The 16,472-nt window shown below is 48.4% G+C and overlaps 1 protein-coding gene across 2 annotated transcripts in view; it reads right to left on the bottom strand.

Moving 5' to 3' along the window:
* Nucleotides 1-105: 105 nt before the first annotated feature.
* KCTD10 (potassium channel tetramerization domain containing 10) overlaps nt 106-16,472 on the bottom strand; it is a 29,628-nt gene continuing 13,261 nt past the window's right edge. The window contains exons 3-7 of one of the 2 annotated variants that reach the window (XM_010342894.3): nt 13,225-13,394; nt 10,407-10,496; nt 10,048-10,100; nt 8,539-8,734; nt 106-3,322 (exon numbers count right to left, since the gene is read on the bottom strand). In XM_010342894.3, coding sequence (XP_010341196.2) covers nt 3,098-3,322; nt 8,539-8,734; nt 10,048-10,100; nt 10,407-10,496; nt 13,225-13,394 — 734 coding nt within the window. In that variant the 3' untranslated portion in view covers nt 106-3,097. The remainder of the gene's footprint in view (nt 3,323-8,538; nt 8,735-10,047; nt 10,101-10,406; nt 10,497-13,224; nt 13,395-16,472) is intronic. The other variant, XM_003932274.4, reaches the window with a different exon arrangement.

Raw genomic sequence — 16,472 nt, 5'->3', positions numbered from 1 at the left:
AGAAACATGACTCGTCTTTCCCTTCCACCCTGAGTGGCTTTAAGGGGGTGAGGTAGAGTGTAGGGGCCTGCCTTTGCTATAAACTGTGCCAGGCATGTCTGAAAAGACCCAGAAACAGAAGCATTATATGACTTTTATTTTACATGTCCACAAAAGTTTGCACAGTATACAGTAGCTACATCTAAGTTTGAGCATTTTTTATAGCACAAAAAGACAAAAAGGTTAATGACACACTTAACCGTGTTACAGTGACTTTGGGTAGAGCCCTAAAGACAGCACAGGCTCCAGCGTGAGGGCTGAGTGTTGTTCACACTCAGGTCCTGAATCGATGTTGTAAGGTACGGAGACACACTGAAACTAACTGGGAAATGGGGTCCCCGCACAGTGGTCCCCCCGCAGGACGGTGACAGAATATGCCAGGAATTGTCTCGGGCATGGGCCCCGTCACTACAATCAGAAGACTTATTTAAAACAAACAAAAACCCTTGATGACAACACACCAAAGCTGTTCCAATTTGTAAAAAATTGTTGTTATTACAATGCAATGAAACCTGACTCTTTACCAAACCTTGGGCCAATGTTTTACTTGGATAGTGCTTACATTATCAATACGGGGTTTTGCCCTTAGAGCTACCATAAGAGAAATCAGTTCCTTGTATATTCAGTAACAGAGCTTGGACCAGCCAATGCTATCTGTCCACTCATGGCTATGATGCAGCCTACAGAATCTTCACCATGGAATGTTTTATAAACCTGTTCACATTCCAGAGAGACAGACTCAAAACTACAGGTGCAAAGTTGGAGGAAAAGTGAGGGTAGAGAGCTGCCAGAAACACTAGCTCATTCGGCAAAGGAACCACAGCAAATCAGATTGTTCCACAAACTCATTCCTCACACAGACATTTAAAAAACGATTTATACGGTCAGGTGTGGTGGCTCATGCCTGTAATCCCAGCACTTTGGGAGGCCAAGGCAGGCAGATCACAAGGTCAGGAGGGTCAGGAGTTTGAGACCAGCCTGGCCAATGTGGTGAAACCGAAACCCCATCTCTACTGAAAACACAAAAATTAGCTGGGCGTGGTGGCAGGTGCCTGTAATCCCAGGTACTGGGGAGGCTGAGGCAGGAGAATCTCTTGAACCTGGGAGGCAGAGGTTGTGGTGAATAGAGATTGCACCCCTGCACTCCAGCCTGGGTAACAGTGAGACTTCGTCTCAAAAAAAAAAAAAAAACAAAACAAACCCACACCTATTTGTACAATGGCTTTTCCATTTCCCGGGCCGGCGTTCACTTCAACTTTCTAAAAAAGCTCAACCCAAAAGGCAGGGTTGGTGTTTAACATTTAAACAGTATAAAATATTTACGAAACATTATTTTGTAAGCCCTCTTTCCTTAGCACTTAATAAAATCCAAATGGCCTAATATAAAAGTTTCTCACACGACAGTTTTAAAAGTGTCTGCCCAGTACATGATTTTCACATTCAGTCATGATTGTTTTAAGGTTTTATTGTAGGCTTTGCTGCTGGATACAAAATGAAGGCATACAACTGTCACAGGCAGGGCACTGCGTACAAAGTCTAAGTTGTAAAAACCGTTTGAAAATATAAACTCGCTTTTTTGGAATATACGTGTCAAAGGCTGCCCATGTTAATACCTTTGGTATAAAACAGTTAACGATTCCCTTGACTAACCCATCCATCAGCTGACACACAGTCACATCTCCTGGTAACTACTACCTAGTCTAGTCTCAACCACCCCTGTCAGTCATGACTCACTCCTGTTCCTTTGCAGGCGCAGAGGAGCCTGGGAGGTAGGTCACTGAGAACACCCATCCTATACAGGTGCTGCGCCCAGCTGGGCTCCAGCAGGGGCCACCTGTGCCCCACAAGCACACATCCCTACCCACAGTCGCACACATCCCTTAAACAAACATGAACACAGACACAAACCAGACCCAAAGGTATCTATCTACCCTGACATCCTCAACCTGTTCACTGCTGGCCACTTTACACTGTATAAAAATCAGAGGCAAAGACAAGGGGGTCTGTGTTTACAGCAGGGAAGCTCCCTGGGGCTGGTGGTGTGAGGGTGTCCCTGCCTGGATGCCAGGCTGGGAGGACAAAGGGACTGGGCCACACTGAATTTCTAAGCAAACTGACTTAGAAAGTTAGCCCAGCTTCGCAGGGAAGAAGACTGAAGAGGAATGGGACCCCTGGTAGGGGTAGTTTGTGACCCATGCCTGTCACAGGGTCAGATGTCCTTCCTGGAATGGAGTGGGGCCAACCAGGAAAACAACTGTAAGGGGCTAGAGCTGGGGAAAGAATCAGAAGCAGAGCTGGACACTTCCTGCCATGGAAAGCTCTGCTCCTACGCAGACACGTGGGGTCCCAGTAAGCACCAGGCCAAGGACCAGCCCCAGGTGGCAAAAGGCTTGCTCCCTAAACAAAGCTTTGCACCCACCGTTGCACTAGTCATGATTTAGAGGCTCATTTAGCCACTTTCCACTGCCACAACCTGCAATTATCAACATGCTCTAGGCCCAAAGCCACATGGCAGAAAGCACTTTTAGCAAAGCGGTGGGGATTGTGCCTGGGCCAAATACACAGGAACCAGGAGCAGACCTGCTGGTGCTGGAAAATTACGAATTAGGAACCAGGGAGCTCAGATACCTCTGGTGGCCTCCAACTGCAGAACTCTTGGAATTGTCAAACTGAATCCTTAAGGGAATGTCACTCCAAAAAGCTCATTTAGGAAGTCAACACCCACAAAAATAAATACTGCAAACAAAAGTTCTCACATACACTTCACACACATTCATACTTCCTCTGAGAACCGAGAAAGTCTGGCTCCAAAGAGTCTCAGATTCTTATGAAAAGTAGAGATCTTAGACACGACTTGTTCAACAACAGGGGGCACGCGCCTGGGTTAAGACCATCAATTTGCCTTGTCAAGAAATACCAAAATAATCATCTGGCTTATTACAAAAGTATCTCCAGGCTCCAGGGAAAGTGGAAGGGGCCCGGCGGCCTGCACAGGATCTGGGTGTAGGGCGGCAGGGAGTGGGGGCGGTGGGAGGAGGGTGGCTGGTCGCTTGCCTGCTCACTGGTGGAGGTGGGCCCGGTCGTCGGGGCGCTTGATGTGGATCCGCCGCACGCGCTCAATCCGCTCCCGCTCCCGCTCCTCATCCTCGTCCAGGTGGTGGGAGCGCCCCGCTGCCCCGCCTGTGGCCTCCAGGAGCGCATTATCAGGTCCCCGGCCATCCTGGGCCTCATACAGCAAAATGTTCAGGGTTTCCTCATAAATCCGGGCTTCGGGGAACTCCACCTGTGTTCCCACAAAATACAGGGCAGGTAAGTTACAGCCCAATCCCTCTGCCAACACCTGCACTTTAAGCAGCGCCACCAGGCTCAATCAGGCTCCTGGGATTCTGCTGAAGGCCACCAGTATTATCTTTAAATAAACTGATATTTACAATGGCAACTTATACATGGCACTAAATGCACAAAAAATCAAGGGGATGCAGAGAAACAGGTATCCCTCCCCGCAGTTTCCCTTCTTAAAGGTACAATTTCTCATGTTTTTTACCCTCTTCAAGAGATTCTGGGCTGTGAATATACATACATATATATTCATACACTTCAAAAAACACACAAGGTGGCTCCAAACACAGACTTGAACGTGTCTTCCTCTTGTCTCTAACTTAACCTAGAGATCATTCTACATCAAGAAATTATAAATACGATAATGCAATTAACCAATTCACTTGGACGGACATTTAGGTCAGTGCTAATATGCTTCTCCTAACTAACAGAGCTGCAACCTTGCACACAAGTCCTTCCACACCTGAAAGCAGTCTGTAAAGCAGTTTTTTGTAAAGGGTCCAGCTGGGGACCCCCAGGAAATGGAAATAAGCCCTCCTGCTTGGCAAACCACTGTGTTTGCTCATTGCCCTTCAGAGTTAAAGTGTGATGAACAGGAGGAGGGCCACAAAAGCAGGTCCCACACATGTGATCACAGACTCAACTCCACTTCTTTTTTTTTTTTTTTTTTTTTTTTTGAGACGGAGTTTCGCTCTTGTTACCCAGGCTGGAGTGCAATGGCGCGATCTCGGCTCACCGCAACCTCCGCCTCCTGGGCTCAGGCAATTCTCCTGCCTCAGCCTCCTGAGTAGCTGGGATTACAGGCATGTGCCACCATGCCCAGCTAATTTTTTGTATCTTTAGTAGAGACGGGGTTTCACCATGTTGACCAGGATGGTCTCGATCTCTCGACCTCGTGATCCACCCGCCTCAGCCTCCCAAAGTGCTGGGATTACAGGCTTGAGCCACCGCGCCCGGCTGACTCAACTCCACTTTAAGGGTGGGATTCAGAGGTTCCGGTTCTGGGAAAAATGGAGCACGCATACTCTACCCTGTTTTCCTCACTGACACTGCAAAGCCAGGATGCACACAGCAGCTAACTGTGGACTCAGAAGTCTATCGTGGCAGGGGATGGGGGGAAACATCAGAATGTGGAGTCATGCCCCACAGCGAGTTGACTGCTTGCTGCTGCCAGTACTCATGCAGCCTGAAGCCCTGCTATGGCCCCAGGACAGAAGAGCTCCAGAAGGTCTCCAGTGGCCAGGGAGGCCAACAGGGGCTAACGGGCAGACAGCCTTCATGGAAATCCTGCTTTTATTTTATTGTTTTTAGATATGAGATCTGGCTAATTAAGCTTTAAAATTTTAAGACTTTTTTTTTTTTTAAAGATGGGGTTTCGGGCCAGGCGAGGTGGCTCACGCCTATAATCCCAGCACTTTGGGAGGCTGAGATGGGTGGATCACGAGGTCAAGAGATCGAGACCATCCTGGTCAACATGGTGAAACCCTGTCTCTACTAAAAATACAACAATTAGCTGGGCATGGTGGCGCACGCCTGTAGTCCCAGCTACTCGGGAGGCTGAGGGAGGAAAATTGCTTGAACCCAGGAGACGGAGGTTGCGGTGAGCTGAGATCGCGCCATTGCACTCCAGCCTAGGTAACAAGAGCAAAACTCCGTCTCAAAAAAAAAAAAAAAAAAAAAAAAAAAGATGAGGTTTCACCATGATGGCCAGGCTGGTCTTGAACTCGTGACCTCACGTGATCCACCCACTTCAGCCTCCAAAAGTGCTAGATTACAAGTGTGAGCCACCACGCCTGGCCTAAGACTTCTCATTTTTAGAGCTTTATAAGGAACAAGAGGATTTAGAGACCATGTGGTCTGATCCCAAATGTTTCTAGATCAGCAGATAGGTTCAGGAGTGGCCTATTCTTGTGTTTGTGAAGCTGGTTAGTGGCAGAGCCAGGATGGGAAGCCAACAGCCTCTTTCTTTTCTCTTTGTTTTGAGAGAGAGTGTTGCTGTCACCCAGGCTGGAGTGCAGTGGCGCGATCATAGCTCACTGCAGCCTTAAACACCTGGGCTGAAATGATTCTTCCATCTCAGTCTTCCCACGTAGTTGGGACTCGAAACTTTTTTTTGTAGAGACGGGTGTTTTGCTATGTTGCCCAGGCTGGTCTTGAACTATTGGGCTTAAATGATCCTCCCTCCTCAGCCTCCAGAGTAATTGAGACTACAGGTGCATGCCACCATGCTCAGCTATTTTTTTTTTTTGTTAATTTTTTTGTAGAGACGGGTGTTGCTATGTTGCCCAGGCTGGTCTTGAACTCCTGGACTCAAGCAATCCTTCCGCTCTGGCCTCCCAAAGTGCTGGGATGACAGGTACGAGCCACCATGCTCAGCTCTTTTCTTTATTTGCTTGCACCCGGCCCTGAGCATTCCTGTGGCAGCAGTGGCTGTGGCAACAACCAGAGACACAAGAGTCAAAACTCAGAGAGGGAACCTTCTTTACTGATGGGAAGAGCTGTGGTCACAACAGGATTGGGTGAATCTAGCTGCTTTTTCCATCTTCATGCTGCTGGGCCCAAAATATAGGCATGGTCACAGAAAGTGGGTGGCAAAGCAGGGATAACCCCCAAGCTTTCTGGCTGGCCAATCAGAAAAGGGGACTCCAGGGAAGCTTAAGAGAACTGTAAAGATTACAAAGGAAGGGGAGCTTCAGAAAGCAGCCTGTGAAGTTGTATATGAACTCCTAGACCAGGCGTCCCCAAACTACGGCCTGCGGGCCACATGCGGCCCCCTGAGGCCATTTATCCGGTCCCCTGCTGCACTTCAGGAAGGGGTACCTCTTTCATTGGTGGTCAGTGAGAGGAGCACAGTATGTGGCAGCCCTCCAACAGTCTGAGAGACAGTGAACTGGCCCCCTGTGTAGAAAGTTTGGGGATGCCTGTTCTAGACCCACACCTGGCTGCAAGATCTGCCCCTAAACCACATACAAAGACTGAAAGAACCAAACTTGCAACAGATACAGATGGGCCACAGCGTGGCACACAGATTTGAAGGCTTTGAAACCCAAACTGTCACTGCAACTACAAACTACAGAAGGCTGGTTAGAGCTTGCAGCCTGGGCCCAACTGGGTCAATGGCTGGCTAAAACAAAAACATCAATGTTCTCCCTAGGATTTAAACAAGGCCTGAAGGCCTATAACAATGATCAAAATGTTAAGGATACAATCAAAATTTCTCAATACACAAGCACCAGGAAACTCTCAACTCCTGTGGAAAATGATAACAGACAGATGCCAGTGCCAGGGCGACACATGGTTTTAGAATTACCTGACAAAGACCTGACAGCAGCTCTTATTAAAATGCTCCAGTAAGTAAGAGCCAAAGCTCTCAGAGCAAATGGAAACAAGGAGTCTTGGCAAGGAGAGAGAAAAACCAAATGAGCACCTGAGAACTGACAAACACAATAACCAACACCCCAAACGAACACCCAACCTACCAGAAGCGCTCAGTAACAGAGTGGAGATGAGAGAGGAAGAAGTGGAGTGATATGGGCTGGGCGCAGTGCCTCATGCTTGTAATCCCAACCCTTTGGGAGGCGAAGGTGGGAGGATCACTTGAAGCCAGGAGGTCATCGAGACCAGCCTGGGCAATGTAGTGAGACATACTCTCTAAAAAATGAGCCAGGCATGGTGGCATGCACCTGTGGGCCCAGCTACTCAGGAGGCTGAGGCAGGAGGATCACTTGAGCCCAGGAGTTCAAGGCTGCAGTGAGCTATGATCATGCCACTGTACTCAAGCCAGGGTGACAAAGCAACACTCTCAAAACAAGAAAGAAAAGATTAAGAGGCCCTTGGCTTCCCATCCTGGCTCTGCCATTAACTAGTTTTGCAAACACAAGAACAGGCCACTCCTGAACCTGCCTGATAATCTAGAAACAGTTGGGATCAGACCACGTGGTCTCTAAATCCCCTTGTTCCTTATTAAAACTCTAAAAATAAGAAGTCTTAATCTTTTAAAGCTTAATCAATACGATGACTGTCCTTTTAATACCCGAGGGCAGAGGCAGCCCAGGTATATTTAAAAAATCAAACCATGACAGAATGGGGGTTTAATGACAGGAAGAATTCACAGCCGTTAAAAAAAGGTCACAGGAGAAAAGGTGTGTGATGTCTTGCCAATGTGGAGAAAGATGCAGACGATTCTGGTTTACCCCCTGCCCCCTGGGATCTTTGAAAGCAAAAAGAACTTCAGTGTTTTTCCCTTCTTGGCTACCTTAAAAACTATATATTCTTTTAGGAAAGATTCTGAATGCTTATGAATAAGATATCTTGTCAAATTCGTCCTGTGTGGAGTGCTGGGGAAGAGGAGTAGAAAGAGACTGAGTGACAATGCCCGAGCTGATGGCCCTCGAAGTGGCATGACGGTATAGGGGAGATCACCACACTGGCATTCTGTGTGTGGCTTACATTTTCAATAATAAAAAAAACCCTCTGGTTTCTACTTTGTGATTTTTTTTCTCATTTGCTTTTTGCTTGAGGTCAGCTACAGACTCATGCAGAACTGTGTGCCCCCAAAAGCTGCAGGGACAATAATAACCTGGGTAGATGACCTACAGGCTCCTGAGCCTCCTGTGTGAGGGTGACAAGAGGCATGGCCATCAGCCTGCAGCAGACCTGTGGCATGTCACTAGATAGCCAGATTTCCCTTAGATAGGTTAAAGAAATGACAGCGTGTGTAGTGTGATTAAAAGTTAAAAAAGGCAGAAAACCCAATTGCAGAGCCCCAGAAGGATAGGCAAATTCATTAAGAGTGGGCCAGCTCTCTAGCAGCACTTTGCAGAGCGATCCAGCTTTGCAGAATGGCATGGTGGGAGAAGTCAAGGGACAGGTCAAACCTATTGGTTTGGAGAGGATGATATAAAACACAGATGCCCAGAGTCCAGCCCAGTCAGGGAGTCAAGCGTGCTTAGAAGGAAGACAAGGTAGGGAGCTAAGGATTCCCAGATGGACCCTACACTTGGCTCTTTGCCGGCCCTAAAAGATAAGTATTTTAATGATGAGCAGCACAAGCAAAGCATTTTAAAAGTGTTTCCCTCTGTACTGCGCTCAAGTGAAAGGGAGTTCTGTAGGTATATGTTTCAGAACAGCCACTCCAAACTGACCTCTCAAGGCTCTCACCTTGGTCTGCTTCTTCTCAGTGGCGTAGACGATGGAGGTACAACAGACCTCAGCGATCTTGCGGCCCTGGCCATAAAAGGACCAGCAGCAGATCTCGTCCCCAATGACATCCTTTATGAACAGGACCCTTCCGTTAAAGCGCAGAGACAGCTTATCAAACAGTTCAATGTTTTTCAACATGTTGTCGTCAGAATTGCTACAAAAGAGCATTTGATACGGTGACCATAAGCTGGGGAAAACTGCCACCATTTGCTGGGCCCTTCTACACACAGGGCCCACTGATCCCTTCTTCTCCGCTATCTCATTTCAACCTCACAATAATCATCCCATGACAAAGGCACTCCAATCTCCACTGCTCAAGAAGGAAAGTGAGGATCAGAGAAATTAGGTAATTGCTCATGGCCAAACCTAATTAATGGCAGAGAGAGCCCCCGCCTCCCCCCTCAAAACACAGCCCTGGCCCCTAAGTCTGTGCTCCTAACCATTGTGCTTGAATGACAGCTCTGCAACGGCCAGAGATACTGCCGGGCCACTGGGCACAGGCACCAGGCAGAGGAGAGCACCTCACCAAGCCCCACCAGGAGCAGAATGGCACCGCCCAAGGGAGACTCTATATCCCAGGTCTTTTAAAAGATCTTGAGTAACCTCATTAACTCCTCCCTGCATCCCTCTAGTTGCAGAGTTAGAGCCACGTTTTCAAGGCCCAAAAGGCATTCTAGAAACCTGCCTATATTGCTGGTGAGAATGTAAAATGGTACAGTCACTTTAGAAAACAGTTTGGCAGGTCCTTGAATGATTAAACAGTTCTGCTCCTAGAGAAATGAAAACACATGTCCACACAGACTTTGCATGAACGTTCACAGCAGCATTACACACAGTAGCGAAAAAGTGCACACAACCCAAATGTCCATCAACTGATGAATGGGTAGAGAAAATGTGGTCCACACTATGGAGTATTATTCTGCCACAAAAAGAAATGAAGTACTGATTCATGCTACAATGTGGATGAAGCTTGAAAACCTCGAGTAACCTCTTTATGCTGAGTGAAGGAATCTGGTCACAAAAGGCCACATTTATGCAGTTCCATTCGTATAAAAATGTCCAGAACAGAAAATTCATCAAGACAGGAAACAGATTAGTGGTTACCTGGGGCTGTGGGGTTGGGGAGGCAATTGCTAGGGGAAAATGGGGAGTGACTGCTGATGAATAGAGGGTTTCTTTTCAGGCAGTGAAAAAGCTCTAAAATTAGTAAATAATGGTGATAGACTCCGTTGTGAATATACTAAAAAACCACTGAATTGTATACTCTAAAAAGATGCCTTTTATAGTATGTGTGAATTACAGCTCAGAGTTATTATACCCCTCTCTCCATCCGTCTACCTATCTATCCAGGCGGAGAGGTAAAGAGGGGTCATCCTCATCTGAAAGTTCCAAGAGGAGCTGGGCCTGGCTGGTGTGGGCGGAGGTTTTCCTAGCAAATGGAACTGTCTTTCCTTGCCAACGCCTTACCTGGTATATGAGTATTTGTTGTTACTTCTGTTGTAGAGCAACTTCACGGCTGGCTGTAGGTTGTTTTAAAAAAAGAAGAAAAGAGTTACTTGGCAGGCAGTTGCAATGAACTACTGGCTTCCCATAGGGCTGGGGACCTGCCCTGCAGCAGAAGAGGCAGACAAGCATAGCTTGTCTATGACGGGGACCACATGACCCAATAGCAGGGGGACGCAAGATGAGCTGTAGCTTCCCATTCTGAACCCCTTCTCAGGCCTCACTCAGGCAATTACACATGTTTTTATTTCAAAACTGATTTCAGAAGAACCTCCACTATTTCTCGTAGCAAAAGAAATTCCACAAGGGTGCCTCCAACATACCTTATTTGAAGTCGCTATAAGTTTTTGTTCTTCCTTGGATGAGGTGATCACAGGAACCTTGCAGAAAGGCTCATAAGTATCTTTGTTCTGCTGGAACAAAACATGCTTTCAGCCTAGGAGGCCTGCCTAGCACTGCATTTTTAAAGCTGGCCTGCTGGACAGACAGGCTCTGGCGAGGGGAGATAGTGTGGTCACAACTGGGAAGAGAGGAGGATTCTCAACACCAATGAACTAGATCAGGGAAGACAGGGAGCTGAATTTCCCAGTAAGCCTGCTCTTTGGCTATGATCATTATAGGCCAGGATGCTGAGTCAGTACTAACAATGACGACACATTTTCCACAGCCCAAGAAACCACTCGAAAATAAACCCTCAACATGGCAGCTGAAACATGACTTAATCAAAAGCCCCTACGACCCCACTATGATGATTGCAGAGGAATAAAAAAAGTATAAACCCATAAGGGGAAAAAACAAGTAAGGTCAGCAGAAGAAGGCGGGGTAGAGAGGGGGAGAGGGAGGGGAGGGGAGGAGACAGAGAGGGAGGAGAGGGAAGAGAGGGAGGAGAGGGAGGAGTGGGAGGAGTGGGAGGAGAGGGAGGAAGGGGGCGAGGAGAGGGAGAAGGAAGAGAGGGAGGGAAGAGAGGATGGATGGATCAAAAATTTGATGGTAGAAAGATCAAAGGGGAGTGTTAACCAAGGAGGGAGGAAAGCTGAAACCCACGCCAGCAGACAGGAAAGCAGCCTGATCTTCCAGGGAACAGCTCAGAAGGCTGGTGAGCACAGGGCAAGAACAGGGGTTTGCTCACCAGTGGCAGAAGCACTGGGAAGATCCCCCAATCCATCTCCATCCCAACCCAGGCAGAAAGAAAGGTCCGCCTTTCTGCAGTGGTTAGCACAGTAGAGGAGAGGGCTGGAGGGCTGAGCGGCGATTCTGGGCGGGGGGTGGGGGTGGTTGGAAGGATAAGTGAACATCTTCACACTAAATGATGAGTAGCCGCAGTTCCTTCCCCTTCTAGACCCCTAAAGGCAGCCAGCCAGGTCGAGACCCATCAGGCAAGAGAAGAGTAGACGATTTCTCTTCAGGGAGACCATCTGCCCCCCAGAATGGCTTACAGATTCTGATAGTCGGGGGACCTGCTGAAAAAGCCTGCCTTATCACCCACAATGCAGCCCAGTGGACAACAAGGACCACCCCTGCACACAGCTTTCAGAGTCTTACTCTTTCAACAGACAGCCAAGCATCATCAGATTACATGGGAAAAGCCTCTTAAACATGAGAGCAGAACGAAAACAAAGAGAGGAAAAGAGGAGGAGTCACATTATGAAGGCAGAAGAAAGAAAACAGATAGTATCATTAGACAGATGAGAGCAGATATGGCCTCCCGCAAAACAAGATCAGCACGCTGTGGAAAGCAGAGCATTCGGAGAGCAAGAAAAGGCTCTTGGAAGTGAGAAAGAAGAGAGCAGAAATAAAAATGAAGGTGAAAAATAAAATTCCTGAAAAAGCAGAAAAAAAGGATGAAGCCAGAGACACTAAGAGGAAAGAATTAGGTGGTCAGTCCTGGAGGTCTAACCTCAGACTAACAGAAAGGGAACGCAGGGGGATGTCTCCAAGATGAAGATGAAACGGCACCCCTGCTGTGTCTGCACACAGCAGTATGCGACTGCTGGACTGCTGAGAACGTGGGGCTGAAGTCGGAACATACACTTAGAAAACCAAGCAAATAAAACTCTGGCACACTTAAGTTACCAAAGAAAGAAAATAATCATTGTAGTCTCTGTGGCTTAACTGTCAGCCATAGTTACACATCATGATGTAAACTCTGAATTTAACCAAAACTGTGATGAACTGTGTTGGGGGAACGGGAGAAGGAATCTGTATGCCTAAGCTTGGTGGGGGTGGAGGTGGGGGCAGTGTGTGAGCTAAATTCTAGTTTCCTATAGTCATGCCAGTAGCTAATCTCAAAAACTGAGAATTCAATAAAAAGCAGCACAGGTTAATTATGCACAGAAAAAACTGCTGAACGAATTCACAGAGGTCACTGCAGGCCTGAAGGAGTAGGAGGAGTATGGTGGTGTTTTTGATGTTAACCTTGCAGCACTATTTGACTTCTTAAAGGATGCCTGTGCATCACTTTTAACAATGTAATACCGATAAAAAAGTAAATGCTGCAACATTCAGTTTGAGCTACAGCGAGTTCAGACTCTCAGAGCAGAGGTGATTGCAGCATTGTGGGGACTGGTCCGGTGCGGGGCCAGACACAGCAAGGGCCTCATGCACACAGACCAGATTCCTACCACACCCAAAGGGACACTTCTGATGCTCTGCCAGGTTGTAACTTTGTTTGAAATAAAAGGGTGTTGGCTACGCCTAGAAGCATTTTGGTTTTGTGGGATTTTATGTCACCAGACCTGACCTCCATGGTCCTGCTCGGTCCAGCTAAGGAGTGAGGGGTGTCTGTCTGTAGAGATTATGCCGAGCTTCCAACAATGACTTGTGGGACTAGAGTAAGCCCTAAGATTGGTCCCGAGCACTGACCAAGTTTTACCCCTGGAGTTTGCTTCTGAAGGGTTGAGATGTACACATGAGAAGATGCAATACCATGGGGACTTCAAGGGGTGAGAGTAGTTAGGAGGCCCACGTGTTCCAGGGAGGCCTGTCGGGTCACTCTGAATGAAGGCGAGACACTCCAGGGCAAACTCATTGACTTGCAACATCTCAGACAGAAACCGTCCCCATTTTGTAGGGAGGGAAAATGAGGAAGGCAGGTAGACTTGGTGCCTCTCCACCCGTATGGGCAGAAAGGGTGATGCCTACTTGTAGGGCTGCCTGGCACTCTTCCACCAGGCCTTGGACCAGGTAGTACTTGGCTTCTGCTAGCAGCTCCTCGATCTCCCGGCGGCTCTCGGGTAAAGGCACTGCCCCGTCTCGAAGGTAGTTGAGTATCGTACCAAAGTGCTTCCCACAGCGGTCAATGAGGATCCAGCCTGCAGGGGGAGGAGGAGGCAGGGGCTGGTTACACGGGCCCTCCTCTCGTAGGAGGCACTGAGCAGGGCTGGGGTGTCTCTTGGCTCCCTCTAACCCCCAGTGGAGAGCGGGACTGCCTGGAGAATGGCAGCCCCACCTGCCTACCTGCCCACTAAGGGCTGACTGGGCACCCCCACAGCCTCCAGGTCTTGCTGGCGGGACACAATCACAACCCCAGGTGACCTTGGTCATAGGCTCTGTTGGACATCTCGACTCCGGAGGGCCATTAGTACACTTCGGAAGTACCCTCAAATACCCCTTAGACAAGGATATCCAAGAGGGGCCTCATGTACCACGCCTGGGTAAAATAGGTCCAAATGACCACATCCCAAGGATAAGAGAAAGCCTTTTGGGTAAAAAAAAATCTACTTCCTCTTTCTACAAAGCTTCCTTCAGATGTCACATAACAGAGCCATTTCTAAGAAAGCACAGTCTCACCCTCGCAGACTGTGACCTCTGGCTCCCAAGGCTGAGCCCCAGACATTAACCAGCACCATCACAGGAAGTCCCATCCCACAACTTCCTGCAGCAAGCACTCAGTGGCTAGTGAATGACCAAGACAGACCCCACCCTCAAGCAGCTTGGTCAACATAGGGAGACAGAACTGGCTTTTCTTAGATACAGAAAAGGTTGCTGTGATACCTCAACTAAAAAAATTAAAAATTTTAAAAAAGATATGGAAAAGAGTCCCAACTGCTGACCAAATCCAGGCACCGTGAAACACTCTTGGGGCTGAGGCCAGGAAGACTCCCTACTCTGCTGGCTCAATGTCCTTTCAAATCTTGTCACCGAGCCGACATTCCTCCACTAGAGATCCTGAGAGTTTTCAGAACTCCTAGACTGACATGCAGGGTCTCCAGGAGTGGTATTTGGAGGAGAAGACAGAACCAGAGCCTGGAAGGAGGAGGTACCAGAAAGGAAGGCAGGAAATGGGGCAAAGACCAAGCATCTCCCAATAGCAAATGTGAAGCTCTGAAAAGAAGCCAGACAGATGAGAGGGTGAAGGCGAGGCCTTCCTGACAAGCAGGGCGACCTCAGGCAAGGGGCATCACCAAGGCCCCTGCCCCACATTACAGGTGGAAAACGCCAACGTGCAGGGCCGCGGAGAGGCTTTGACAGGAATCAGTTGCTTTATGCCCCCACTTTCCTCCCCACTTTGGGAAAAGGGCCAACATTTCCACTCCTAACAAGGCTGTGCCCTGCTCCAAGTCCTACTCAGCCTGGGCCTTGGATCCGCGGCAGAGGCCAGCAAAAGTCAAGAGCAGCAAATGCATCTTTTTCACACTCCGGAGTCCTAAGTCTGCCCACTTTCCCCTACCCCTTACCTGGCAAATGCAGTCCCTGCCAAGTGCCCTCTCATGGTTTTAGGGCACTGTTTGGTATTCTTTGCATCAATTGCCAGGAAAGTTTACTGATGAAACTGGTCAGCCTAAAGTTCCTGGGCCTTTTGTTAAAGGAACGGTCTCTGCCCTCCAGCACCTTCCACTTCCTACTTCCACACCGTTATGATTTCCTGAGCAGGTGGGAAGACTATCCCAATGGGGGAAAATGCAATACAAATGTGTAGCCCTGAGTCAAGTTCTGGTTTCAGGGAAGAAAGCGGCCTTCCCAGGCCTGGTAAACCACATCACTCTGACAGTGACCTCCAGATGTGATCCCACCCCACTCCTTTCTGTTATCTGAGACAACAAAATATGGATCAATATCTTATACAACCCAGATGCCTACAGGGCCCGCAAGCAGCATAAAGGAGTACAGCTGGGTGGGGCTGAGGCCAGGGTTGACAAGACAGCATTTGTCCTGCCCCCAAGAGGGGCGGGCTCTGCCCACTCCAGCCAAGAGAGTCCAGGCAGGAATGTGGGCCCAAGAGCTGTGAGCTCTGACGTTCCATGCAATACCAGAAATCCAGATTTTTCTGTGAATCCCTGATTTTTAAAGGATGGCAAACTAATTAAAACAAAACAAAACTGTCATCAACCCACCACAAGGCAAACAAAACACACCTGCAGCTGAGCTGGGCCTGCAGGCTTGAGGCCTCTGTGCTACCTGCACTAAGTACTTTTTTCTCAGAGGCAGACAAGGCATGGAAAGACTGTATCATCTTTCCACTAGCTCTTTTTTGAGGTGGGCTCATTCCTTGCATTTTCCACAGATAAAAACAGAGGCTCAGAGAGGTTCAGTGCCATTCCCAAGCAGAGGCGGCAGGACTAGACCACAAAGAAAAAGTAAGAAACTCACAGGAAAACTCCTTCCGCCCAAACTGAAAAAGATAAATAAGATAAATAGAATTCAACTCAGCTGTGCAGGGAAGGAAACGTCCACGTTCTGCCTTTGATGCCTGCAGAACTCAGCTGCTTAGGAAGGCCCAGGGCCCTGAAATCAATTATCCAAGTGACAGTCCAGAGTTCCCATAAATGAACAGGCGGACCGTGACACTGGGCTCCGGCTCAAGAATGCTGTCAGGAAATGCTTGTGGTGAAGGAATCATACTTTGGACAAATAAGGGCAAAGGAGCCAGGCACACTCTCCAGGAGATTTCAAGTTAGCGTTTTGACTCTAAGATACTGTGGTTGCTTTCAAAGCAGGAAGTGATGCCTTTGAAAATCAGCTCAAATGCCTAGCACATAGAAAGGCAAATGGAAGTCACACAGCTCCTTGCATGTGGGGGGTCTCCCGCCTGCTGCCATGGTGCTCGAGAGCTATTTAGGAAGGCTGTCCAAGTCACGGCAGCCTGGGATCCCACGACCCATTAGGCAGGGCTGGAGAGCAGAACTGACCGGGACCACACTGGGCGGTGCTGGACTTGGGCTCCAGGACGTCCTCAGTACAGCACAGCACAACACAACACAGCAGTTAGGTGTTGGAAACCCAGCTCTCAGACCTTCTTGCTGGATGACAGTGATGCTTCGTTTAACCTCTAACAGTTTTCTCTTCTACAAACGATCTCACAGGGTTGACACAAAAATATGATGAAAGAATGTACTGAAGGCACACAGCAGCACAATGCTGGGTCTACCAACAGCCCTTAAAAGCAGCTA

Source organism: Saimiri boliviensis, chromosome 7, assembly GCF_048565385.1.
Source record: "Saimiri boliviensis isolate mSaiBol1 chromosome 7, mSaiBol1.pri, whole genome shotgun sequence".
Classification (NCBI taxonomy): Eukaryota; Metazoa; Chordata; class Mammalia; order Primates; family Cebidae; genus Saimiri; species Saimiri boliviensis.
This window is presented reverse-complemented; position numbering and strand designations above follow the sequence as displayed.